At 32.6% G+C, this 27,265-nt stretch overlaps 3 protein-coding genes and 1 pseudogene across 4 annotated transcripts; 1 reads left to right on the top strand and 3 right to left on the bottom strand.

Moving 5' to 3' along the window:
- Positions 1-6,237: 6,237 nt before the first annotated feature.
- On the bottom strand, positions 6,238-6,871 carry LOC140015930 (TLC domain-containing protein At5g14285-like; annotated as a pseudogene).
- A 6,689-nt stretch (positions 6,872-13,560) lies between these two features.
- On the bottom strand, positions 13,561-15,447 carry LOC140008493 (protein TRANSPARENT TESTA 9-like). 2 transcript variants are annotated; one of them, XM_072053028.1, is made up of 4 exons: positions 15,277-15,447; positions 14,713-14,869; positions 14,439-14,605; positions 13,561-14,023 (listed from the first exon to the last, which is right to left on the bottom strand). In XM_072053028.1, exons 1-4 carry the CDS (start codon positions 15,445-15,447, stop codon positions 13,769-13,771), a joined length of 750 nt encoding a protein of 249 aa, XP_071909129.1. In that variant the 3' UTR covers positions 13,561-13,768. The 2 variants fall into 2 exon arrangements, with proteins under 2 accessions (XP_071909129.1, XP_071909137.1); XM_072053036.1 differs by having other exon boundaries at positions 14,723-14,786.
- LOC113729610 (calreticulin-like) lies at positions 14,799-16,426 on the bottom strand. The gene is made up of 5 exons (XM_072053045.1): positions 16,379-16,426; positions 16,163-16,258; positions 16,017-16,064; positions 15,820-15,849; positions 14,799-15,705 (listed from the first exon to the last, which is right to left on the bottom strand). Exons 1-5 carry the CDS (start codon positions 16,409-16,411, stop codon positions 15,610-15,612), a joined length of 303 nt encoding a protein of 100 aa, XP_071909146.1. The 5' UTR covers positions 16,412-16,426; the 3' UTR covers positions 14,799-15,609.
- Positions 16,427-23,195: 6,769 nt separating this feature from the next.
- LOC140015927 (putative disease resistance protein RGA3) lies at positions 23,196-26,709 on the top strand. Its single transcript, XM_072068761.1, has 2 exons — positions 23,196-26,351; positions 26,431-26,709. Exons 1-2 carry the CDS (start codon positions 23,196-23,198, stop codon positions 26,707-26,709), a joined length of 3,435 nt encoding a protein of 1,144 aa, XP_071924862.1.
- Positions 26,710-27,265: the final 556 nt, after the last annotated feature.

Below are 27,265 nucleotides of genomic sequence, written 5' to 3'. Positions count from 1 at the left end.
GGTTTAGTGTAATTAACCATTTCCATTTTCGGTAAAGTTTTTGGTTTTTTATTTTGCTTTCCAAGCAAGAGAAGTGTAAGATTAAGAAGTGGGACAAGGATAGGGAGATTTAAAGTTTTCATGCACTGATGCTATATACACTAGCAGGTTTAGAAACATATCATATAAGTAAAAATTTAATTTTTAAATTCAAATTACGATAATATAGGATGCATCCAAATTGATCGATATATATACTAATAGTGTAAAAAAGATTAATATTATTTGGTTGTGAAAGCAGTTTCTTTGTCCCTCTTGGCTGGATACTGTACCCAACTATTCGCACAATCATTTGGATTTTTTTCCACGCAACAGTGCCCAGCATTCAATGAAAGAAGATGAAGACCCCAGCACCAAGAATATTCAAGTGAAATGCAATTGAATAACGTTCAATTTGCCAGCAAACCATTTCCTACCACTACACGGATTGTGGGGCATGCATGGGGTAATCATGTACACCTTCGATACAATCAATGTACAATTGCAGCATGAGCTTGTGTTGTAGTGAATGTCAAGGTTAATTTTCACCATAAATAGTCTCAAGCAATTCGGTCTAATAATAATTGAGACCTTTTCAATCCGTTCAAGTTACTCTTTTTCAGCTTCATTGGTCAAACGATATGACAGAAACAAGGAATTGTATTAATTCCCCTTTGGTGATAGGATTAAAAAAATGCATTGTTCAAGCTATTCTTAGCCAACGTTTATTCATCACAATTTTTTTAAACATACTAGGATGTAGAATGGGAGTAGCATACCAATCCCCCATGATATTGGACTCAACATTCTTGGTTGCGTAAAGTTTAAGGTCTCAATTCTCGATGATATTACGAATTAAATAAAGTTAATTAATAGAAGTTAACTAATAGAATATTAGAATTAATTAAGTAGCACTGAATTTTCTAAACAAAATTTGCTTCAAAAAATAAGTGGTAAACTATTCACTTATTATTTAATATAATATACATTCAAATATATCATATTTAAGTACTTAAGAGTTCAACAACTTAATATATTCAAATTTCATATTTCACATTTGAATTTTATCAAATCACCCAAAGTTGAAGATGATCAAGGTTGACTAGATAATAGAATCCTCAATTTTGTTCCCTTAAACAAAGTTAGTTTCTAAAAAGTTTGTTAGGCTGTATTCTTCATTCTAAAGGTTGTGTTCCAGGTTTAAACATCCCATGAAATCTGATAGATTCGTCATTCTTTATTTTTATTTATCTTTTTTTGGGAGATTATCAAAGAAAAAGAAGTACTAATGAACTGAAATTACTGTTCAGGAAAAAAATGGTTATTAACTATCCGAAGAGAATGAAATTTTTGTTTAATTTTTTTGGTCAAGATAACAATAAATTAGTCTTTGATAAATTAAATTAAATCATATTAAATTTCGTCAAATCCATTATTAACTTTTGGGGTGACAAGTTAGGCCAGTGCCATGTTGGTCTCAATATAAAGGTGTAAGGTCCATTTAAATTGAAGTGGATTAATTGAATTATTAATTCAAAATAGGCTATCTAGGCCGATTTGTTATTAAAACGCAAATTAAATAGGTTTCTTGGGTTACAAATCACTCAAATTACAGGAGGATTTCTTGAATACCAAGTCTACATATTTTTGGCTATAAATAGAACATAGATTGAAATCCCTAAATTTACTTTCTGACCTCTAGATTGGATATAATATTTGCTTTCTGACCTATAGGGTTTACTTTAAGGTAAGACTTATTTTGAATTTAATTTCAAGTCGAAAAACCTAAACAAAAATAAAATATTTGGAGTATAATGTGAAGTCAAGTATAAAAGCAAGCAGCAGATCAGGCAATTCTTTTTTAAGACAAGAAATTCTTTTGGAGCACTTATAGGATATAAAAACAAGAAGTAAAAACAAGAAGAAATAGTTCTTTTCTCCAAAAAAGAATTTCATTGTCCAATATTCCTTCTTATGGGTACGGTAATGGGTAGGTTCTTCCTTATAAAGTGATGATTGAGATTTTTTACAGTTGAACTATGTTTGTAAACTCCAAAAAACTACATTGCAATAAAATTAGTAATCTCTAAGTTAATCATTTTAACTTAAATTCATGAACAAGTTATCAACCGACGTGCCAAGCACGTATTTTCTAGTATATCTAAAAATGAAAAGATCATATATCTAACTATTGTTAATCGTGAAGGAGATTAATATAAGTCTTGAGGAATTGTTTTGTTGTTATATCTCTTCTAATTAATTTTAAAATGAAACAGCAAAATCTGACTTTGGCATACAAAATTTAATTACTCGATTATGAGTTGGTGAACAATTACGGTAATGGACCTCAAACGTTTGAAATTTTGAGTATACGTAGATGGACAATCCGATTACTAAGATGACCAGTTTTAGTATTTTGGCATTGCATACAATGATTACTTTTGTTGGCCAATTTTTGCAATAACTAATTTGGAAATCCCTTACCCAAAAACAAATCTAATTCCTACGGTACTTTGCACATTGCTAGACTTAATTGATGTAAAAGACGGTGCATAGACTATTCAATATTATAGGAAAAATTTTTGGGCAGAAGTTTGTCTTTGTAAAGGACAACTCCAATTTTCTTTTTATTTTTTCTATTCTATGCATTTTTTATATCAATAAAATTAGCAAATACTTCACAACAAAATAATTTTCATCCTACCAGTTATTGCATTCATTTATAGATGTGAAGTCGGATTCTCAAACAACAAACCGACAAGTAAAGCCTGATTAAGCTCCATCAGAAAACTATTGATGAATAGTTTAGACATGCTGTGTTTTTAGAAAAAAATTCATGCGTCGCAATCTTCAACAAACCGTACCCACAGGACAACGGTTCATGGACACTGTCTTCATAAGCAACTGCACTTTTGTTGGTCAATATTTGCGATCAATAAACCATCATTGCTTCCATGGTTTCACTTTTTTTTTTTTTGTCAACACAGGGGTGTCCGGGTCAATTCTTACGGGGTCCGACTAATCCCCTGCGGCCCGGGAGAGTAGGCCCCACTCCACACCGAGCACGTTAACAACGGGACTCGAATTCTGAATAAACCAGGAAGGTCACCATACCCTAAGGAGGGGGAGCGGACCGTTCAAGCTATTCCGTGGAGGCAGAAGACCAGCCACGTAAGGTGGCAAATTTGTGAGAGGCAGGGGTTGAACCCCTGACCTCCAGCATCACTCAATAGAGTGATGACCCCTGGACCAAATGGCCAGTGGCATTGCTTCCATGGTTTCACCCTTTATCAGTTTTGGCCACTTTATTAAAGCAGCACAAGTAACAAATAAATAAGGTAGTGTCCTTAGACTTAAAGTCCATAGGAACACCTTATCTGGATGGATATTTCTTATAGATTCCCCTTAGTTTAATTCTCGAAATATTTCAGTTAATTTTAATTTAACTTGTATATAACTTTGACGTATTGACAAAAAAAAAAACAATTAAATGATTAGTCAATTGCATGCTAGTAAATAGATCAAATTGTATCCCAGTCAATAGTTTACCGAGGCCAACAATTAAGGGGGCGTTTGGTAAGAGGGTATCAGATTCGGGGAATGGAATGAACCCCATAAATGGTGTTTGGTTTATTGGAATGGGAATTGAAATTTTGGAATGATTTCTAAAAATTTGGTATTTCTCCATTCCCAAGTATTTTGGTGGGTTTTGTCCGATTCTCAAGTTTGATTCCAAGAAACAAATCCAATTACATATTATAATTATACAATGATATAATTAATATTTATATTTATTATATATTATAATATATACATATATATAATATATTATAATTATATTATTAGTACATTATATAAATATATATTATAATTATTTAGTTAAATATAATTATATTCATATAATATATATTATAAATTTATTAATATTAATAATAATATATTTATAATATATATGTATATTTATAAATGCATATTATATGTGCATATGATTATAATATACACATGTATATAATATTAATAAATTATATTTATATTTATATTTATATTTATTATTTTAAATACAATAATATATAACAATTACTATATCTAATATTAATATGCATTATACTTATATAAAATATGAGTACAATTAATATTTATATATTATATAATTATAATTATGTATTTATTTTATAGCCTTTGTATAATTATAATTAATTATATATATAATATTTAATTTAATTAGTTACAAACTTATAATAATGATGTTATTGTATTATATAATTATATATTATAATTATTTAGTTAAATATAATTATACTTATATAATATATATTATAAATTTATTAATATTATATAATATTATATTTATAATATATATGTATATTTATAAATGTATATTATATGTGCATATAATTATAATATATACATGTATGTAATATTAATAAGTTATATAATTAAATAATTATTATTTTAAATATAATAATATATAATAATAACTATATTTAATATGTAATATATATTATATTTATATAAAATATTATTATAATTAATATTTGTATATATTATATAATTATATAATTATATTATAACATTTGTATATTTATATTTAATTATATATATAATATTTAATTTAATTAGTTACAAACTTATAATAATATTATTATTATTTATATGTATTATATAATGTATATTAATTTATGTAATATAATTAATATTATCCATTATACTAATAAAAATACATGTTTACTAATAGAAATTATTAATTAGTTAGACTAAATTTACTAATACATTTATACTAATATATTTAATTAGTGAAGATTTCTTATATCCCATTTACAAAGAGCCAATAACTATCATTTACGATGGGCTTTATAATATATTTATTATATTCCATTCCGAAAGAGTCGACGAACCAAACATCAACTATAGTAATGATACACATTTCAGGTACTTGAACCAAACAAATGTATTGGAATGAATGACCTCATTCCAAACCCAAGATATCCGATTCCGAATCCGAATCCAATACCGATGTGCGAACCAAACACCACCTAAGCCTTTCTGAACTGATGTCCCAAGCATTGTAGGTCAGTGTCAGTGCTTGTCTAGCACAAGGATCGAGATGATCATAATGTATATGATTCCAAGAGTAGTATTTAAAGTTTTAAACAAGCAAATGTAGAATGGAAATGGCACACCTATCCCCCGTGATATTGGACTCAACATTCTTTGGCTGTGTAATATTTAACGTCTCAATTCTCAATACAAATTAAACAATTTCAATTCCTCTTGGGTGCGAACCACATTACTGTACGTACAATCAATCAGATTTTTCCACGCAACCGGCCCCAGCATTCAACGAGAGAAGACGAAGGCTCCAGCAACGAGACAATTCAAGTGAAAAAAAAGCCAAGCAACTTCCACGCAAAAACAATTGAAAAACAATTGCCAACAATCCACTGCCACTGCACGGATTGTTATGGGTCAACAAAAACAAGGAATGTGTACAAAAATGGGGTAAATTCCATTTTGTCCCCTCGAACTATACCCAAAATCTCACTTCAGTCCCTAAACTTAAAAAATGGACATTTAAATTCTTAAACTATATAATCCGTTCCACTTTACTCCAAATTTTGACGGAATACACAAAACCTAACAGAATAGTTGCCAATTCTGTTAGTTATTATTATAATTAAAGTTAATCAAATCCAACGGGGACATAAATGTAATTTCATGAGACTCAATATATAAAAACAAAAAGACAGAGAGATAAAGATAATTTTACCTCTTTAATTAATAATAATTAAAGTTTTTTTCTTTTTTAAACAAAAAAAGCCAATTTTTTAAACTTTCCTTTTCTTTTTTCCACCTTTTTTCTATTTTCCTTTCATTTCCTTTTCTATTTTTTCTTTCTTTCTTAGCTGCCTCCTTCCTCCATTACCGCACATCCACCACTGCTACACCATCACCTCCCTTTTCTCCTGCCATCATCGTCCACCACCTTTTACTACTCCCTTCTCCTCCTCCCTGGTGATGAATCAGAAAACATATGTTTATCACAGAAGGAATCACCAAATGTTTGCCATACCAATCCATAGCCGCCCCACCCAATTTCTTATCCCCTCTTCTTCATTCGCCCCCACCAAAAATCTCTCCTTCCATAGTTTCTCTATCAACCTAGCCCTCCATTGCTCTATTGCTCTCTTCTCTTCCCACCATATGACCCACCACAAATATCTAGGAAACCCAGAGCCATCTGGGAATCACATTATCCGCCATCCCACACAAATCAAAAGCAAGCATTTGGTATATAAAAACCGGCCCCGCAAAAGCCTTAACTACGATGTACAAAGCATAAAAAGGAGGCGACAAGGAGTCGTACAATCTGGCAGCAAATTCCGAGTCCGATTTGCGGGCACTAGCCAGCGTCCACGCATTTTGGCAGAAGCTGGTAATTTCTGCCAGAATCAATAGCACCAGTATCGCATATGCCCCGTGGTATACGGAGTACCGACACGTGACGAAAACGAATAAAGTGGCCAGATGGTGGCCGATGAAAAGCACATCTCTTGGGTAGAAAATCAAGTAATGGCACAGGCCCATCAAGAAATAGGCAATGCTGTAATCGAGCACTAGATTCTGGAAAAGGGGTATTCTGGGAATGGAAATTGCGGTTCGGATCGATCAAGATGGCGCGACTGGCTAAAAACACGGTGGAAGTGCAGTGGGCTAGTGAAATTACGTAGCTCGACGCTTCTGGCCGGAGATTCCTGGACCAATTGCGGAAGATGACGAAGTAAGCAATCAAGTAGAGTAGAAGATACACAACGAAGAACACAGGAAGATTTGGCATCGGCAGCACACTAGTAGAGAGATAGGGAGGAAGAGAAAGTAGGTGGGTGAATAATTTTTAAAGATTTGGAGTGTCTCAAAAGCTTTGGATTGCATGAAATTACATTTATATCCCTATTAGATTTGGTTAACTTTAATTATAATAATAACTAATAGAATTGGCAACTATTCTGTTAGGTTTTGTGTATTCCATCAAAATTTGGAGTAAAGTGGGACGGATTATATAGTTTAAGGATTTAAATGTCCCATTTTGAAGTTTAGGGACTGAAGTGAGATTTTGGGTATAGTTCGAGGGGACAAAATGGAATTTACCCCAATTTTTATTCTTTCTTCTAGGCGTCCACACAGATTTTTCTTATTTGCTGCTGAAACCTCCCTCCCTTCCTGTGATCTCAGAAAACTTAATCTTAAATCCAATTTTAAGCCAGAAAAAAATGGTGATATATGATTTATATACTATAACCATTTGCTGAATTTGCAATTAATTGACTTTGGCATACAAAATTTAATTACTTAAATTTGCCCGCAATTCGTTTCCTGCCACAACACGGATTGTGGGTCATACACCGGGTAATTCATGTACGCCTTTGACAAAATGAATTTACAATTTCAGCATGGGCTGGGGTTGTTATGAATGTCAAGGTTAATCTTCGCCATGAATAGTCTCAAGCAATTAGACCTAATAATAATTGAGAGCTCTTAAATCCATTCCAGTTACTCTTTCTCAGCTTCCTTAGCCAACAATTTAACAAAAATAGGGAATTTGTATTAATGCCCCCTTTTGTGATAGGATTTTAAAAAAATGCATTGTTCAAGTTTTTTTTTATAAGTATAAAGGAAATGTTTTGAATTCAGAATTTTTCACTTATACTTTTTTCCCCGGATCCCCAAATCCTTCCTATCCTCCCAAAAAATTAATTTTTTAAAAATGTAAATAGAAGGTCTCGAACTCGAGATCCTTTCTCATTTGCATTTTTTAAGTTATTCTAAGCTAATGTTCATTCATTAGAATTTCTTTTAAACATACTAGGATGTAGAATGGGAATGGCATGTTTTTTTCCTATGATATTGGACTCAACATTCTTGATTATGTAAAGTTTAAGATTTCAATTCTTAATGATATTTACAAATTAAACAAAGTAAATTAATGCTCTCCCTATCTCAAAAATTGGAATGTTTTTCAGAGTTGCACTTTTTATGCATAGTAAAACATGGGCTGCAATTTTCATATTTTTCCGGTCTTATACATATTTGAATATGGAGACAAAAGGTGAATATAGTGACAAAAGGTTATAGTCCTTGTGAACCAGTGCATGTGTTGTGGTAGGTCATATGAAATTTCTTATTGTCAATTGATGGAATCTTATCATTATTAGTGAAGGGTGTAAAAGCAAAGTACAGCATTGAAAGAAGAGAAATAGTTAGCCTTAAAAGACGAGGTGCGTTTTTGTTTAGTGATAATAAAATAATCTCAAGTGGGCAAAGTGCAATTTATCCCTAATTACATTGGAGATTAGTGCTAATTGGCCCTTTTTTTCAATTTGATTGCGAGGAGCCAAAATCAGTACTTTCTTATCGCTCTTGGGTTGGATACACAATAGCCCCACCGTTCAATCAGAGAAGATGAAGGCCCCAACAAAAAGACAATTCAAGTGAAAATGCCAACAAGCGGCAGCCACTACACGGATTGAGGGCTCATAATCTGTCACGTAGAAGTGTCATATTTTTCTTTATGATCCGTCCGAAAATTAGTGTTACTTACTAAAATTGGCAATTAAAACTCCCATTCATTTCCACTCCGTGTCCCTTCAATATAACAGACCTTTTTATATTTTAGTGGGTCCTAAAATGCAGGTATCAAAAACATTGCACTTCAGAGTAGGGGTGGGCACAGATCAGGTACTCACCCCTAACATGATTTGGCTGAGCCGACCCTAATATATCGGATCAGCCATTTTGCGACCCTAACCCGCTCCGAATGTCTTTGGGTACTCACTATTCGTATACTCAAAAAAAAAAAGAGCGGGTCATAGGGTACCCACTCCTGACCTGTCCCTAAAAAAAACTATTTTTTAATAAAAAAATTATTTTTCACTTAATATCAACATGTTTTTCAATTAAAAAAAACATGATTTTTCAATTAATATTGGTAGAGATATTGTAATTAAAGTCCATACATCACCATTCTCACACAGTTCATCCAACAATCAAATCGATCTCATAAATTTAGTACATATTAGAATTATAATATCTAATGGACAAAACGAAGTTTCATAATAATTTTGAGTACATCACCATTTTCACACATTTCATCCTTCTACAACACAACAAACACAAGAATAATAAGTATTTAGCAACTTCCCCAGCTTCCTTAAGGATGTTATGGTACAAGACTGCATCCCAAATAAGTCAATTGTGAAATCAAGTTCGGAGAAGAATTGAATAGAACTAATTATTTTTGGAAAAAATATAACCAAAAATAACCTTAAAAAATCTTCTCCAACTTCTTTACATCTTTGGAATAAACATTATGGTATTAAAGGTGATGAAAAAGAAAAATAATTTCTTACACTAAATAAAAGAGACAAATTTCAGAGACATAATTGCAATAAAATAAATCAAATAAATAAATAAGTGAAAAACACAAATGTTTTAATTATCTAGCTAACAGAAAATTGAAACTTCAAACACAAATCTTTGATTGAATTGATGCAAAATTTGTAGGAAAGATCGATGGAGGTAGAATAAAAATAAAAAGGATGAAAGGGATGAACAATTTTTATAATAGAGTTTCACAAATTTTTTTTCATTTTGTTCATTTGGTTCATGTTTCACTTAGAATATTCACTTTCTTCAAATAAGATGAGAAGAGGTGAATCATATAGGATTAAAATATGAGACTGTGAGGCACTTCACTTGCACTTAGAATTAAAAATTATAAAGTTATAAAATGATCCCTAATTTTTTAATATTTATAAAATATACCCTACGGGTTGGGTACCCGCGGATTTTTATTTTTCTGATCCGTATCCGTACTCGATTTTTACGGGTACCCAACCCTTATCTGTCCCGCTAAGAAAAATTGAATCGAATATCCTATTTTTTGGATTAAATTAGATCGGGTTCATCGAATTTTCGGATCAACGGATTTTTTGGCCCACCCTGCTTTATAGCGCTGTCACACGAAAGGCAAAACAACAATCACATGAAAGTTTGGATAAATTTCATTCTTTTGGGTCCCACATATTTTGTCACAAAACTTGTGATTGTCATTCAAAGACGCGTGAACACCCGGAGACTCGAGCAGGGGTATTACTGGAATCTAAACCCAAATCATTTAACATTCTTGCATTGTTGAAAATAAATGCGAGCCGTCAAATGCGGCAATCATTTCGGGTACTTTAATTGAGTCAAGTCCATATTACTATCATGTTTAATTGGTGTGTATTTAGGTAAATTCTGTAGTGTATTCACATATTTCAAAGACAGGTGTGGAAAGTAAATTATATGGCAAAGAAACAGGCACGTGGAAAGGTAAAGAATATGTCAAAGAAACTGACATGTACGGATGATGAAAGGAATATGTTTACAAAAGCAAATGGTGACCTATAACAGGCACGGGCCGGTTTGGAAATGTTGTGTATGGCAGAAGCTGAAAATGTATTGGGGTGTCACGGAATTAACATATATATAATGGGTATAGAAATAAAACACCGAAAAGGAAGCGTAAGCAGTACTAAACACAGCCATGCTTGGTTTTGAAGCAACATATGGACATTATTGAATAACGAGTTGAGAGCTTTTAAAAAGTGAAACTTAAGAAAATAAATGTTTGAAATATTAAGTTTTTTAATTATATAATCTATTTTGATTATCGTTGTTCTAATATATAGTCATTTGGAGGATTTCTAGAGCTGAAGTACTAAATTCTTTTTGGACTTTTAATAAATTTGAGTTATTTTTCTTTTGGTTTCTCACTTTTCTAACAACTTTTATCTAACCTACTAAATTTGAATTATTGAAATTGATTTTAATTGTTATATTAGTAAAATATTAACATTTTTGGAAACTGGGTTCATGGGAAGACAGATTGTTGCATGTTTCATATTTAATTGAATACAAATATCTCTACTTTACATAAAGCGTCCAAGACTGAGGAATAGTGGATTCCAATTGATTCTCCCGATTATGGGTATTACATCAACAAAATACTATCTATTTATGGGCATTTTACTCCGAATAATTACAATTATGTAAAATAAATAAATGTTTATAACTAAAATTGAAAAACTGTTACACTAATATTTTTGTGAAAGGTAAACTGATTGTCCTGTATTTAGCATAAACTGATTTTGAAAGTAAAAAACAAATTGCCCATAACATACGTGCTCTTTATAATTTTTTTTGCATTATATCAACAAAATACTAGCTATTTATGGACATTTTACTCTGAATCATTACATTTATGTAAAATACATAAATGTTTGTAACTAAAATTGAAAAAGTGTTACACTAATATTTTTACAAAAAGGAAACTAGTAAATTTTGTATTTAACAATTTTTAAATATGTGAAAGTAAAAAAGTTTTTGCCCATAACATACCAGCTCTTTATGAGTTTTTTGCATTACATCAACAAAATACTAACTATTTATGGGTATTTTACTCTGAATCATTATATTTATGTAAAATACATAAATGTTTGTAACTAAAATTGAAAAAGTATTATACTTATATTTTTACGAAAGGGAAACTGGTAGATTTTGTATTTAACAAAATTTAAATATGTGAAAGTAAAAAAGATTGCGCCCATAACATACCAGCTCTTTATGGATTTTTTGCATTACATTAACAAAATACTAGCTATTTATGGGCATTTTATTCTGAATCACTACATTTATGTAAAATAAATAAATGTTTGTAACTAAAATTGAAAAGGTGTTATACTTATATTTTTACGAAAGAGAAACTGGTAAAATTTGTATTTAACATAAATTAAATATGTTAAAACAACATTACAGGTGATTTTATTAGTTACTTAATTTGTTGGTAAGAAACAAGGTTTTTTTTTTTTTGCAAAATTTGTTCATTGGATTTTTTCAAATAATTAGGATATAAAGGTAAATTTTCACAATCTTTTATTAGCAATAGACCCCAATTTCTTCCTAAGCAGTGACGAAATCAAGATTTTTTCCTTGGAGGGGGGGCCAAAATGATTGACAAATAAAATTATTTTAATATGTTATATTCAAAATAATTTTCATCTATTTAAATATATGGCATCCTAAATTATCAAATATTAACTTTAATTATAAAGGTATGTCTATTTAATAAATATGTAATATAGTCATAACAAAAATTAAGACAAGAAATAACATTTGATTAAATATTTTATAGGAAAAAATGCACTTTTCATCCTCAAAGTTTCACCCCAAACATATAGCATCCTCAAAGTTTCGTAATTTTGGCCAATTAAGGACAATTGACGGGAAATGAAGAATTGATCGTTAGAACCAACGATTTTACCCAATAAAAAATGGGTAAAATCGAATAGAGCCATTTTTAACGGAACAATTGCAACGGACAAAAAGCTCAATTCTTCTCCTTCTTCACTCTGCCTTTATGCAACTCCAAAATTTTTTTGCCAATCTCTGGAGTTTTAACGACCGTTATACAACTTTCAAAACAAATAAATTCATTCTAAATTTTTATTTGGGATTATTTCATAAACCAAATTGCGGTCACTTTGTGTAAAGTATCACTTTCCCATAAAAGACCAGTTCTTTATGATTTTCCTCCATTATTAGAATAGGGTACCCATTTTTTTATAACTAAATTTATTTATCGAATAAAATAAAAATAAATTCATTTTCTAATAAAAGACCAGTTCTTTATGGTTTTCCTCCATTATAAGAACAGAATACCCATTTTCTCATAAATAAATTTATTTATCATATAAAATAAAAAAAATCTATTTTTTAATAAAAGACCAGCTCTTTATGACTTTCCTCCATTATAAGAACAGAGTACCTATTTTTCCATAAATAAATTTATTTATCGGATAAAATAAAAATAAACCCGTTTTTCAATAAAAGATCAGCTCTTTATGATTTTCCTCCATTATTAGAACAGGGTACCCATTTTTTTATAACTAAATTTATTTATCGAATAAAATAAAAATAAATTCATTTTCTAATAAAAGACCAGCTCTTTATGATTTTCCTCCATTATAAGAACAGAGTACCCATTTTCTCATAAATAAATTTATTTATCATATAAAATAAAAAAAATCTATTTTTTAATAAAAGACCAGCTCTTTATGACTTTCCTCCATTATAAGAACAGAGTACCTATTTTTCCATAAATAAATTTATTTATCGGATAAAATAAAAATAAACCCGTTTTTCAATAAAAGACCAGCTCTTTATGATTTTCCTCCATTATTAGAACAGGGTACCCATTTTTTTATAACTAAATTTATTTATCGAATAAAATAAAAATAAATTTATTTTCTAATAAAAGACCAGCTCTTTATGGTTTTCCTCCATTATAAGAACAGAGTACCCATTTTCTCATAAATAAATTTATTTATCATATAAAATAAAAAAAATCGGACTCTATGCATTCCTTTAAATGATTGGGTCACCTAGCCGAGGTATTTAATGATTTGCCCCAAAAAAAAAAAAAAATCCTGTAGCAGAGTCTGTAGCTTTTATCAATACGTTGTGTTGTTTTTGTCATTGCTGCTAGAGAGGCAGATATAATACATGGAGGGAATAGAAAACCACAAGGCGTGCTTATAATCTAATTAGCTTCATCAACAAGAACAAGGAGGAGATGTACAGGGTATTATTAATGTGTTGTGGGTTATAGGAGCTGTTACTCGGCATTCAAACTGCCCTAGCATTTTGTTGACGACTATTTGAACAATTTCTCTTCCAGTACCGGAGCAACCAAGTTCTCCACAAAGGACCTCTGTTTTCTAGTTTCCTCGAGTATCACCGAGAAAGCAGCCTTGCAATCTTTGGCGCTCAAAAATCCAAGTATCCATCTTCCTTGTTCTGGGAGTGATGTATGGGAGTCGAGTGTTTTCGTTTCATCTGATCGGAGTCTTGGCTCAAAGTCTCTAAGATGCACTAGCAACCATGTAGGATGCTCCTCGTCTATCTTGGGCTATTCGAACAGGGGAAGAAATGAGTGTTAGATGAAAATTTTGGACCAAACAACCTTTCCAAGTCACCCACAAAACAAGTAGATGACATTGACATTTCACACATTGCATCAGCACATCTCCCAGATCATACTCACTGGGTTCCCGCATAATGACCTGTTCATGTCAACAGGCCAGGTCTGCAGTGGTTCTAAGCGGAGATATGTGCTACAGTTATATATTATCCAAGAAGTGTCTACCAATTAATATCTTAGTAACAGTAATTAAAATTCGATCAGAGAAACTCGGAAGATTTACGCATTTGGCATAATTTTGAATGATTCAGCGAGTTTTATAATCATTTTGAGCATTTATATGATGCCCAAAGGTCAATACTATGAAAGAGACTTTCAAAATAACGTGGGGGTAAGGACTTACATCCAATCCAGCCAATGGAGCAATGGCAATTACAACTCCTTTTCTAGAGTGTAACGGATGTCGTTCCACAAGTAGCAATTTACCAGATATTTCCCTTGCAATTGGTATCACATAAATATCTCTTGTCCCAGCTCCAGAAAATGCAATTTTACAGGGGATTCCAGAACCTGTGAATGTTTAAGCAAACTATAAAGATAAAAACTCCAATTAAGAACATGATTATGCATATTTGAGTGAATGCTAAGTAACACCTCCACAGGATGTTATAACCAACCTAAAGCTACCTCTGAACCGAAGCTTGCCAATGAAAGATCCGAAGGATATCTTTTCCCCGATTGAGCCAAGTAGCTATTTTTCAAATTTGCTAAAGGATTATCAAAAGGATCACCCCCAAAAATAAATGGCTTCAGTTGAAGATGGAGAACAAAAACCTATCAAGTTTACAAGCCAGTGAAAATCAGTCAAGTATCATTTTTGTGGTTTCTGTGACAACTGACACAAAAAAAAATTGTCTGATTCACACCCAAATGGCACAGATGAAACAGGAGGCTGACATACTCCTAAACTTGGCTCAATAAAGAGACTGAATATCATATACCTAAAGTTCTATCGAACTTCCCATCCCACAAGGTCCGGAAATCACTGAAAAAACAGTACCAGTCATCATTATTTAGCCTCCTTGGTAGGTACTTGTATCAATATTACTATCAGGCATTTCCTCCCAAATTAAACATCACCTATTCAATTTCACATACTCTGAAAACCAAACACCATAATGGTGAAGGATTAAATCTGTTAGGTAATTCCCATGATTAGAGTTCAAAAGATAATTGTTAACCTTGACACAATCAACCATCCGTTGCCAATCAAAAGCAGGACCGGTATTGCCTGAGATGTTAAATAGAAAACTAGCAGGTGGTAAGACTATACTTTTTAAAAGCAGACAGCAGAGATAAAACAAAAGAAATATGAATAAAAGAAGGAAGGAAGAGAGTAGAAGAAACGCCATACTACCACTGGGAGGATTTTGAATAGATGCAAATTCTAGAAGAAAGAAAGGATCCTTGGACTGTGATGATTCTTCGAGTGCTGTAGCCTCACAAGGCAAACAAATGCTCAAAAAAGATTACATAGCCCATTATGAGAAAACAAAATGGTAAAATCGTACCATTTAAAGGAATGCATAGACCCAATCATTTTCTGATTTGGCGTCTGCATCATCACTATCTGCTTCATCAGCAGCATCATCATCATCGCCTTCCTCAGCCTAAAAGAACAAGTTTTTCCCATTAAGAAAGTGCACATAATAAGAACATATCACAGATAAAATCTGGAGCAAAAAGAGTCTCTTTTGAGAACAACATTTTAGTCAGGAACTTACATCAGAATCGACTGGGTCATCCTTTGCTTCCTGAAACAAATCAGACAGGAGTTCGAGATATAAGTTGTCTCTTCATAATCAAATGATCACTGTTCAAATAATGCAGTATAAAGGAAGTCCAAAGTCCAAACTATACAGAAATGGAATTCAAATGTACTCAAGACATCATGCAACAGAGGAGAATTAATGAAAAGTACCTCCTCCTCTCTCTTCTTTTCTGCCTCATCAAAAGCAGCTTTTTCAGCCTACAACATGAACATTTTCATGTGTCAACAAGCAGACGAAAGTAATTTAAACCTTTTTATTTTTTGTGCATCGCTTGGAGAAAAAAAATTCCACATACATCCTTATGCTTGCCCCATGTCTCTTCAGCCAACTTCTTAGCATATTCAAGATCATCAGATACCAATACATTGTCAAATAGAGTTCCAGATTTCACCTGAAGAGATACCAATATATTGTCAAATAGAGTTTTTCTTGCGATTGTTAAATTGACCAAAAATGCAAGAAAAAGGCAATTGACAAAACAGAGATGAAAATAACATATTAAAAAACCTACACCATCGTTTTTCCTTGAAGTCTGCCATTGCATCGGAAGGGTCTTTAAAGTGTGTCCATGATTGTATAAATTCAGATCTGGATGCTAGAGAGGAAGAGGGGAACCATATGTCTATGGGAAACTGAAAATTAATAGAGAGGGAAAGAGAGATAGAAGGAGAAAGGTGCAAGGGAGGTTGCAATTGAACTTTCGAGCGCTCTGATCTGAGAACAATATTTGGGAAAGTAGCCTTGCAAGTGTGGAAGGCTTGGAATTCATGTGGTGCTAGGCTTGACAAGTGTTGTGCCGGGAATGGTTAAAAAATTTTCAATGCGCGGCTCTACTAAAAATTGGAAGGGAGCAAAATTTTGAAATTTTCACAAAAAAGCACCCATGATTTCTCACCAATAACATAGAAACTTTGGCCCTCTAGAATCAGTATTTGGAGGGAAGCTTTCCCGCTCTCCTTTTGGCGAGAATTTAAAGCGAGAAAAGTCCTTACCCTCGCAGAGTATATGATGGCTCCAATTTCTTGTGAGGTATTGTCCTTTTCCTTGCTATAAGCCTCTTAAGAGCGTCAAGCTTTCTACTTCTTCCTAAAGTTGTTGTCACTAATACCCTTTTTTGTTGTAGTGAAGGGAGGAAAACCATAAAAAATTGGTGTTTTATTGAAAAATATATTTATTTTTTCATCCGATAAATAAATTTATTTATGAAAAAATGGGTACTTTGTTCTTATAATAGATGAAAACTATAAAGAGCTTGTGTTTTATTGAAAAACGGGTTCATTTTTATTTTATTCGATAAATAATATTTTTTTTTAGAAAAATGGGTACTATATTCTTATAATGGAGGAAATTCATAAAGAACTAGTTTTTTATTGAAAAAAAGAGTTTATTTTTATTTTATTCGATAAACAAATTTGTTTATGGCAAAATGGATACTCTTTTCGTATAAGGGAGAGAAGCCATAAAGAGCTGATGTTTTATTGAGAAACGGGTTCATTTTTATTTTTTCGATAAATAAAATTTTTTTTATCCGATAAATAAATTTGTTTATGGCAAAATGGGTACACGGTTCTTATAATAGAGGAAAGGCATAAAGAGTTAGGATTTTATTGAAAAATGGGTTTATTTTTATTTTATCTGATAAATAATTATTTTAAAAAAATAGGTACTCTGTTCTTATAATAGAGAAAAGTCATAAAGAGTTTATTTTTTTATTGAAAAATGGGTTTATTACAATTTTATTCCAGCCAATTGTGACCCATTTTCCCATTAACCTAAGTTAGACGGACTAAATCATTGAGTTTGTTAACCACAGTCAAAATTAACACAGAAGCAACTGACTCAAATTACTCAATCCTTCATGACTTATACCGAATGAATACTAGGAAGCTTATTTGAAATAACAATAAAAATATTCTATAAATGATTAAAATTTAGTACATTAGTTAGTAAGTACTTGTAACATACTTGTATAATGCATGATTATATGTATAATTTAATATTCTTTTGTACTTATATATTTTAAAATATTTTGTGAAAAATATTTTGACCTTTCACATAACCTTAGAAAATAATAAAATTTTATCGTATTATAAAATAATAATTTTATCTTATTATATTCATAGGTTTTAAGTTATAAAAATTGTGATATAGAAACAAGTGATATTCTACATGTAACTAGAAAGATTTGTTGTTATTGTTATCCAAACTTTCAAATTTTTCAAAAATTGAAAATGATTACAAACTTACTATTCTACAATCAGTATAATTTGTTAATTAGCCAAAATTCTAGCAAAAGGCAAGCAAATGCAACTTGTAATCAATCCATTCTGATGCATGAAAAAATAAGGTAGCATTCTACAAATAAATAAAAAAATCCACTTTATATGGTTCGTTGTGATAACCAGGCTTATCCCCACTTTTGTTTGAGTTTTGATTACAATGGATATAACCTATTCCCTCCAAACCCCAAATTTTGAATTATAACATTCAACCAAAACATGCTCAAACTCTCAGGCTTGATCATACAAGGACAACTAGTGTGAATATCCGTGCTACGCACGGTACTTACATTATTAAAATAAATTAAAAAATTATACCATTTTAATTTGAAAAAAGTTAAAAAAATTATACCAACATAATTCAAATTTAAGATTTGTCTAACAATAGTTCAAAATATGACAAAAACTGTAAATCATTCAAGAATTGTGTTTTTGCAAAAGATGGATCTTAAAATAATAATAATAATTTACATTAGAAAATGAATGATATATGGATAGAAATAAATGTAATTTCATATTTTTTTATTTTAAAATGAAATACTTACCAATATTATGCATTCGATTTGATAATCTTATATATATATGCATTATGAGAATATATATATGTATGTATATATCTGTGTGTGTGTGAATTAACTACCTTTGAATTAATTTTTTTAAAAAAAATTATTTATTTTTAATGCCTTTATAATTTGTGAATGATTGTGAGAGTAAAATATATTATGACAATAAGATACGTTGAATTGTGAAAATTGTAATTTAAACAGGCTTCTAAATTTTGGATATTTGACTTTCGTAGTTGCGAATTTCTTAAATTAACGGTTAGTTATTACTCTAAGTGATATGGTAAGTGTCAGTAATAAATGTGAGATGTGAATTGGAATTTGCAGATATCATTTTACAGGGGTGGTTATTATCCGTTAGTTAAAGTTTAGGAGTTTGAATTTTACGGGGTAGTGGAAAAAACATAAGGGAAATGTGGAAAAAATATAAGTATGATTATAGGATTTGTAGGGCCGGTTACATGATTAGTTAAGAGATAAATATTTTTTAATTAAAAAATGTAAAATTCTATTAAAATAGCATTCAGACTTTTGATAATTTTGAAAGCTCCTTATCCAAAACCCCCTCAGCAATACATTTAGATATAGATACTAAGCGATAGTTTTGATAGCGCAATAGTTTTTACCTGATATAACACGTTGTTACACTTTTAGCGATCATTTGATTTATTGTTGGACATATTCGCCTAAATAAAATAACACCTAAAATTATGGAAGTAAGTTTCCTATCTAAAATAGTAAGTTAAGTGTAATAGATTAGTAACTTTTATACCTCAAAAGATAAATTGGAATAAATATTAAACTTAATTTTTAAATAAATAGATTACTACTTGATATCCCAAACTTACTTTTAAAAGAGTAAGTTTAGTTCAAATAACAGTAAGTTTTTATACATCAATAGTAATTCTTACTAATAACATGGCAATAAAAATGATTAAGGATCAAAATTTACCATTTTTTGGAATGCATGTACAATTTTTACATTAAAACCTTATCTCAAAGTAGTATTAGAAAGTTTATTTGAAATAATGATAAGATGTTTTTATTAATGATTAAAACTTAGTACCTTAGTTAGTAAGCACTCATAATATACCTTAGTAAGTTTAATTCAAGTAATAGTAAGTTTTTATACATAAATAGTAATTATTACTGATAACATAGCAAATTTGATTAATAATCAAGATTTATTGATTTATGGGACGCATGTACTATTTTACTTTAAAACTTATTTCAAACTAATATTAGGAAGTTTATTTGAAATAACGATAAGATGTTTTATCAATGATTAAAACTTAGTACCTTAGTTAGTAAGTACTCATAATATACTCGTATAATATATTATTATAGGTATAATTTAAAATTTGTTGTACTTATATATTTTAAAATACTATGAAAAATAGTATGAACTAAACCTACTCTCCAAAAAGTAAATTTCTGATATGCAGTAGTAATTTATTTTTAAAAAATTTAAGTTGCATATTTATTTCAATTTACGCTTGAACATACATCGATCGGTGCTCTTTGGATACGTCCAAACTCCAGTGAATGTCTTTAAACTAAATTCTAATCAAAGTAGTATCCAAAATGTAATGATTCAGAGTAAAATGCTCATAAAACTTAGTACAAGGATAGCTAGTGTGAATATCCGTGCTATCCAAAATATTTATGTATTTTACATAAATTTAATGATTCAGAGTAAAATGCCAATAAATAGATAGTATTTTGTTGATGTAATGCCCATAATCGGTGGCCCCAGGATGGCTTTGTTTAGTAATTAGTACTGCTTACGCTTCTTCACAAATGTTTTATTCTTAGGCCCTTTATATTTATGTTAATTCCGTGACATCCCAACACACTTTTAGCTTCTGCAGTACGCAACATTTCCAAATCCCGGTTATAGGTCACCACTTACTTTTGTAAAAATAACCCTTCTTGATCCGTACATGTCAGTTTCTTTGACATATTCTTTACCTTTCCACGTGCCTGCTTCTTTGCCATATGCTTTACTTTCCACACCTCTTCTTTGATTACTAAACATACTGCAGCAACATCCGTGTATTTATAGCATTAGCAGTTAGCAATTGTTCTTTTGTACAAATTTTCCCTCTAGTGATTAAGCGTTTTTGTTCATTATCTTTTATGTAAATTCAATCAGTGATAATTTTGCACTATTGAGTTCGTGGGTAAAACAATCAGTGATAATTTTGTACTAATCTATTATGAGAGTTAAAACCTTTCAAAGTTTTTCAAGGTAAAAAGCAATGTGTTTTAATTTTAAAATAACAAAATTTGCAATACAAAGTACCAAAATTCTATTAAGAAATTATCATTATATTTGAGTATACATGCAAAACTAATGGAAAATTGAAATATTTGCTACTAAAAAAAAAAAAATACTCCCTTGATTTCAAATTATTTGTCTCATCTCAGGATTCAAATTTTTAAGAATAGTTACTTGATGATGATGTTAGCCGATTTGTTTCTAAAATTATCCTAAAAATTCAAAATTTGAATTTAAATTTATTGTCAAATATTGATAAACATGAAAATAACATTGAAAAAAGAGATCAAATGTAACTTTGAGTTTAATAAAATGATAAATATTTTGAGATATTTTAAAATAAAAAGTATGATATTTTCAACTGGATGGAAGGAATAAAAATAAAACTAATAATAGAGAAAGTACAAGATGATGGGTTAGAAGTTAAGCCAATTTTATATTAGGGCGGCCTGTTTTACCGCAATGTGATAAGGAGGAATCAGGGAGGCCGCTGTTTTAGCCAATAAGAAATGTGACTGGAGTTAAGAAGACATGGAATTGGTGGCTATCATACTGTGGAATCTCTGGAATAATCGTAATGGAGCTACCTTTGCTGGTTCCTCTAGAGACCCCCTTAGCCTGGCTTCACTTTCTATGAATTTTTTGCATCAATATCGTGACGCTATTTCAAACCCAACACACGGGTCAATAACCTCTACCCAATACCAAGCCACTCGGAAGCATTGGACGAAGCCTCGGATGGGTTTTGTCAAAGCAAACTTTGACGGGGCCATCTTTCCGTCAGAAGGTTTCTCTGGTATTGGGGTGGTAGTGCGTGATGACGCAGGCCATTTCATAGCGGGGTTGACGAAGAAGATCCCCGGTGTTTTGGCCCCTGACGTGATTGAAGCGTATGCTGCAAAATTTGGAACGAAACTGCTGGTTGAGCTAGGCTATAGTCACGTGGCTCTTGAAGGTGACAACCTCAAGGTTATAAAAATGCTCCAGCTTTGTGACTCTGATGATTCGGCATGTGGCGTATTGGTCGAAGATGTCCTGCAGCTCCTGAGAAGTTTCACCAAGTGGGAAACCACATGGATACCGCGTTCTTTGAACAGTGCAGCTGATAACTTTGCTAGGAATGCTTGTACTGCCTTGGATGACTATTTGTGAAATATTTCACCCCCGTCTTTTGTTTTATCCGCACTACAGGCGGACCTCATTCCATCTTAATAAAAACTTTTACACTCCTCTATCAAAAAAAAAGTTGCAGGTTGGCTCACATGTGCAGCGTTTGGCTACAAATTGTCGGCAACTTCCAGGAAGCGTCTCAATTATCAATATATTACAAATTAAATAAAGTCAATTAATAGAAGTTTCAAGATTTCATTGATTATTATCTCCTTCAAAGATAAAAGTTCATTGAACTTGAGATCACTATGCGTCTCTGTTTTTGTCTAGTGATGATAAAATAAGCTCAAGTGTAATTGACCCTTTATTTGGTTTCAATGTGAATGCGAGGAACCGAAAACAGTTTCTTGTCACTTTTGGGTGGATAGTATCACATTACTGTGCCTACAATCATTCAGATTTTTTCCACAGGACCAATATTCATCAAAATGATATTGGACTCAACAGTTTTACTCCCCGTTTGGATTGCATTTTCCGTCATTTTTCATGAAAAAAATACTATAGCGATCTGATATATGTGAGGGAAAAAGGTAATAGGAAAATGTGATCACGAAAAATGACTCAATTTTCTAGCAGAAAATGGCAATCCAAACAAGGAGTTAGTTGTGTAAAGTTTAGAGTCCCTTCAATTTTCAATGATATTTCGTATTATGTAAAGTAAATAGAAGTCTCAAAATTTCATGGATTATTATTTCCTTCAAAAAAATGTTTGATATAATTTGAGAATTGAGATCACAACCAAAAAAATTTTTGTCTGTAATAAAAATTTGTCAATCTACTAGGATTACAAATACCATATATGAGTGTCCTTTTGCCATTGGTTTTAGGAGCATGGCAATTACGGTTTAATATTTCCACAACAAAGGCCCCACAGCTTGACCATGTCAGCACAGTTTGAACACCGAAGTCTTCTCTTAAAAGCAATCTACTATTCGTTTTGGCCATTCCTTTCTTTATCTCATCGCAGAAAGCATCCCAATCACCATCATCGATATCAGAACACTTTCATCCTCATTCTGATCCCGAGCAAGAAAAATGGCTGACAGTGCTGTTAATGCTACTATTCAGGTTGCGTTGAAGATGGTTGTTTCCCTTGCCGCTGAACATGTTAATCTGGCTCGTGAATTCCCAAAGGAGCTGGAGCGACTCAACGAATCTGCTGAAATGATCCGAGGCTTCTTGGCTGGTGCTGACGAGGAAATGCATAGCCCAGTGGTGCAAGATTGGCTGAAGCAGCTGGAAGAAGAGGTTTTCAAAGCTGACAATGTGCTGGACGAGCTCAACTATGAAAATCTTCGTCGGAAGGTGAACTATCAAAATCAACCCATGAAAAAGAAGGTATTCTTCTGCTTTTCATTCTTTAGTAAAATTGGTTTTCGTTCGAGGTTGGGTTCAATGATCAGGGAGGTCAACACGAACCTTGAAAGGATCCATGGGCATGCCAGGGGTTTGGGACTGGCCTACAAGTGCCAAGTTGAAGAAGCATTCCCGAATATTGCAGCTGGAGCCGCAAAAAGCCGACAGACCGACTCTAAGATTGTTCGAAGGGATGTCCTAGGAAGAGACGAGGATGAATCAAAAATAGTTAAGAAGTTGTTGACCGAATCTGAAAGTGATAGTATTTCAGTTATTTCCATAACTGGCCCGCCAGGATTAGGAAAAACAACTCTAGCTAAAGCCGTTTTCAACACTCCACAGTTTGATAATCATTTTAACAAAAAAATTTGGGTTTGTGTGGCTAAAGAAGTTGAAATCATGGAGCTCTTCAAAATGATTCTAGAATCGTCAACAAGAAAAAAGGCTGAAGTGGATAGTAGGGAGGTAATAGTTGAAGGAATTGAAACTGAACTTAAGGAAAAAAGATATTTGCTTGTTCTTGACGATTTGTGGAATCATCAAGAAGGATTGTTGAATGACTTTTTCACCACTTTGGAGGCACTCAAACCGAAGAAAGGGATCTGGTGTCTTGTTACTTCTCGTCTCCAAGAAGTGGCAATTGTTCTGTCGAGACATCGGCGGATCAATTTTACTCGTCATGACCTAAGAAAGCTATACGATGATGACTGCTGGTCTATCGTGAAAAATTGGGCAACTATAGGGGAAGAAGTGCCAAAAGAATTGGAAGCTTTAAGGAAGCAAGTTTTAAGAAGATGTGACGGTCTACCTCTGGCAGCAACGTTAATCGGAGGTTTGTTATCTAAAAAGAGAAAAGAGGATTGGCTATCTATTTTGGAGGAGAGCCTCTTGAATGGAGATCAGTGTGGGATCGAGCAAATACTTAAGGTGAGTTTTGATCATCTGTCACCTGCACCGGTTAAGAAATGTTTTGCATATTGCTCAATTTTTGATCAAGATACTAAATTGGAACAAGATCTACTAGTTGAGCATTGGATGGCTGAAGGCTTTCTTCAACCGGATTCCCAAAATCAAACGATGGAGGGAATAGGATATGAGTATCTGAGGACTTTGCTGCAAACTTCCTTATTGGAAGAAGTAAATGAGGGGTGGAGAACATGGTATAAAATGCACGATCTTGTGCACGATTTTGCAAAATCAATTTTGAATCGTAACAGCAGCAATCAGGACCGTTACCTTGCGGTATACTCACCCAAAAGAATCAATGAAAAAGCATCAGCATCACTTCGCACACTATTTCTGGAGGGTGGCATGGCTGATGATATGTTATCAAAGTTCAAATACTTGCATGTCCTAAAATTGTTTGGAGCAGATGTCAAAGAGTTGCCCACCTCCATTGGCAAACTAATACATTTACACTTACTTGACATTTCAGATTCTATGATTACAACTCTGCCAGAATCTCTTTGCAAACTTTACCGTTTGCAAACACTGAGAATTGGCAAGCTTGAAGAAGGTTTTCCAAAGAAGACGAGCAATTTGATTAGCATGAGACATCTTCACTATCATGATGATGCAGGATGCAAAATCCAAATGCCATCCAGTATTGGACAATGGAGTTGTCTTCAAACGTTAGAGTTCTTTAACATTGGTCGTCAAGAGGAAGATCGTGGCATCCAGGAGCTTGGGACCTTGCAAGATCTTAAAGGCTCCTTAGAGATCAGAAATCTTGAACTAGTAAATGGCAAAGATGATGCTGAACTGGCAAACCTATCTAGAAAGCCAAATCTATATCAGTTGATACTTGAGTGGGGCAATAGGGATCGGGAAAGTGATAAATGCGATGAAGATGTGTTGGAAGGTCTCCAACCTCACCCAAATTTAAAAGAGTTGCATATCAGGAATTTTAGGGGAGATCAGATTCCACAATGGCTTGTGAAATCATCAACATTAGTGGAATTGCACTTAATAGATTGCAGAGAACTCACCGTCCCCACACTAGGACAACTGTCGTCCCTCCAACGTCTATATCTGTGTGGATTGGAAAACACAACGTGCATTGGGCTTTCATTCTATGGTATTAGTGATGAGGAGGACGGAAGATTAGGAGGTTCAGGCACTGTTAGAAGACAAACATTCTTTCCAGCTCTTAAAATTCTCTCTCTTGAAAGCATGAAAAGTTTTGAAGAGTGGAAGGATGCACATGTGTTTCGCGTGCTGGAAAAGTTGTATATTAGGGATTGCCCCCGGCTGACCACTATTCCAACTCTAAGTTGTTTCCCAAGTCTTGATGTATTGGAAATCAGAAGGAATTGCCATGTTTTACTGGTAGAAAAGGTTTTGAGCAATATAGCCAATCTCTCATCCCTTAAATTAAGGGGTCGTGGACCAATGGAGTCTCTAAATTTAGTGAAACAACCAGAAAGCAGTTTGACGATTGATGGCTGTGACAGTCTATCCACTGACATGCTCGAGCGACTCTGTCTTTTTCCAATTCTTCAAAGTGTAGAATTGTGGGAGTGCCCTAATATAACAACATTAAGAGGAATGAGTTGCGCCGCTTGTCTTAAGACATTGGTAGTCATTGGTTGTGAGAATTTACGGGAGTTGCCAGAAGATCTTTATCAATTTCAAGCGTTAGAGCACTTGGAGATATGGGGTTGCCCGAGAATTAATTCATTTGGATTAAATCCTAATAAAGGACAAAAAAGCCTCCTTAAATCTCTTGAGGAATTAATTATTATTGGATGTGATGGATTAACAAGATTACCCGTGGAAATGTTCGAGCCGTGTATGTCTCTCCGAAGGCTGACATTGTCCGGTTGCCACAATCTGGTCTCCTTTCCCCTTGATTTGCGACAAACCCCTTCTCTCGAGACCTTCTGGTTAGACAGCTGTCCCAACTTGATTACAGAGATGCCTACTGGATTTGGCTATCTTACCAACCTGGGAAGTCGCTATTGATGGCGTCTCAGGTTACTCTGTAATGGAATTTGATTGGGTTGGATTAGCATCTTCATCAACACTCCGGCACGTGAGTTTAAGTGGGATGCTTGACACGAAATCTCTGCCACATCAGCTTCAAGACTTTGAAGCAATCGAAGCCTTTCCAGATTGGCTTGGGAACCTTGTGTCTCTTGAAGAACTATTTCTGTTCAACTGCAAAAAGCTGCCATGGAACGCCTCAAATTAAGACGTCTGGAAATTGTTTATTGTCCTCTATTAACCCGAAGATGCACTCCTCAAAACGGCTCCGAGTGGCCCATGATCTCTAATATTCCAGAGCGTAAAAGTGATTATAAGTCTTTCTGAGCCATCCGGTAATATTTCACCTCAAAATTTTAATTAATTGCTTCTCATTATTTGATATCGTTGTTCTTCACCATCTTATTCTATCCATATTTTTCCCTTACTCTTTTTCTCTGTAACTCTTTGTTTCTCTATTTATAAACTGGTGAAGATTACTAATTCTTGTCATTAACAAAGTAGAGTTACGAGCAAATTGAAAGACAATAAAAATTGGGGATTTCATCTATTTTTTTGAACCATCTAAAAGAAGACAGCCCAAGGCAGAGGGAAAAATACGAGGTACTTTAATAAGTATGGTAAAATTCACTACTATCTATGAACTTGATACTGACTATTTGTACACAAATTCACTTATTTTTTTGACACCGATATTTTCCAAAACAACATTAAAACCAATAAAATAGCAATTTTGGTAGAACATTACAATTTTGGTTTTTACC

This window comes from Coffea arabica, chromosome 1e (assembly GCF_036785885.1).
Source record: "Coffea arabica cultivar ET-39 chromosome 1e, Coffea Arabica ET-39 HiFi, whole genome shotgun sequence".
NCBI classification, from domain to species: Eukaryota; Viridiplantae; Streptophyta; class Magnoliopsida; order Gentianales; family Rubiaceae; genus Coffea; species Coffea arabica.
The sequence above is the reverse complement of the archived record's forward strand: the minus strand, read 5'-3'. Positions and strand labels throughout refer to the sequence as shown.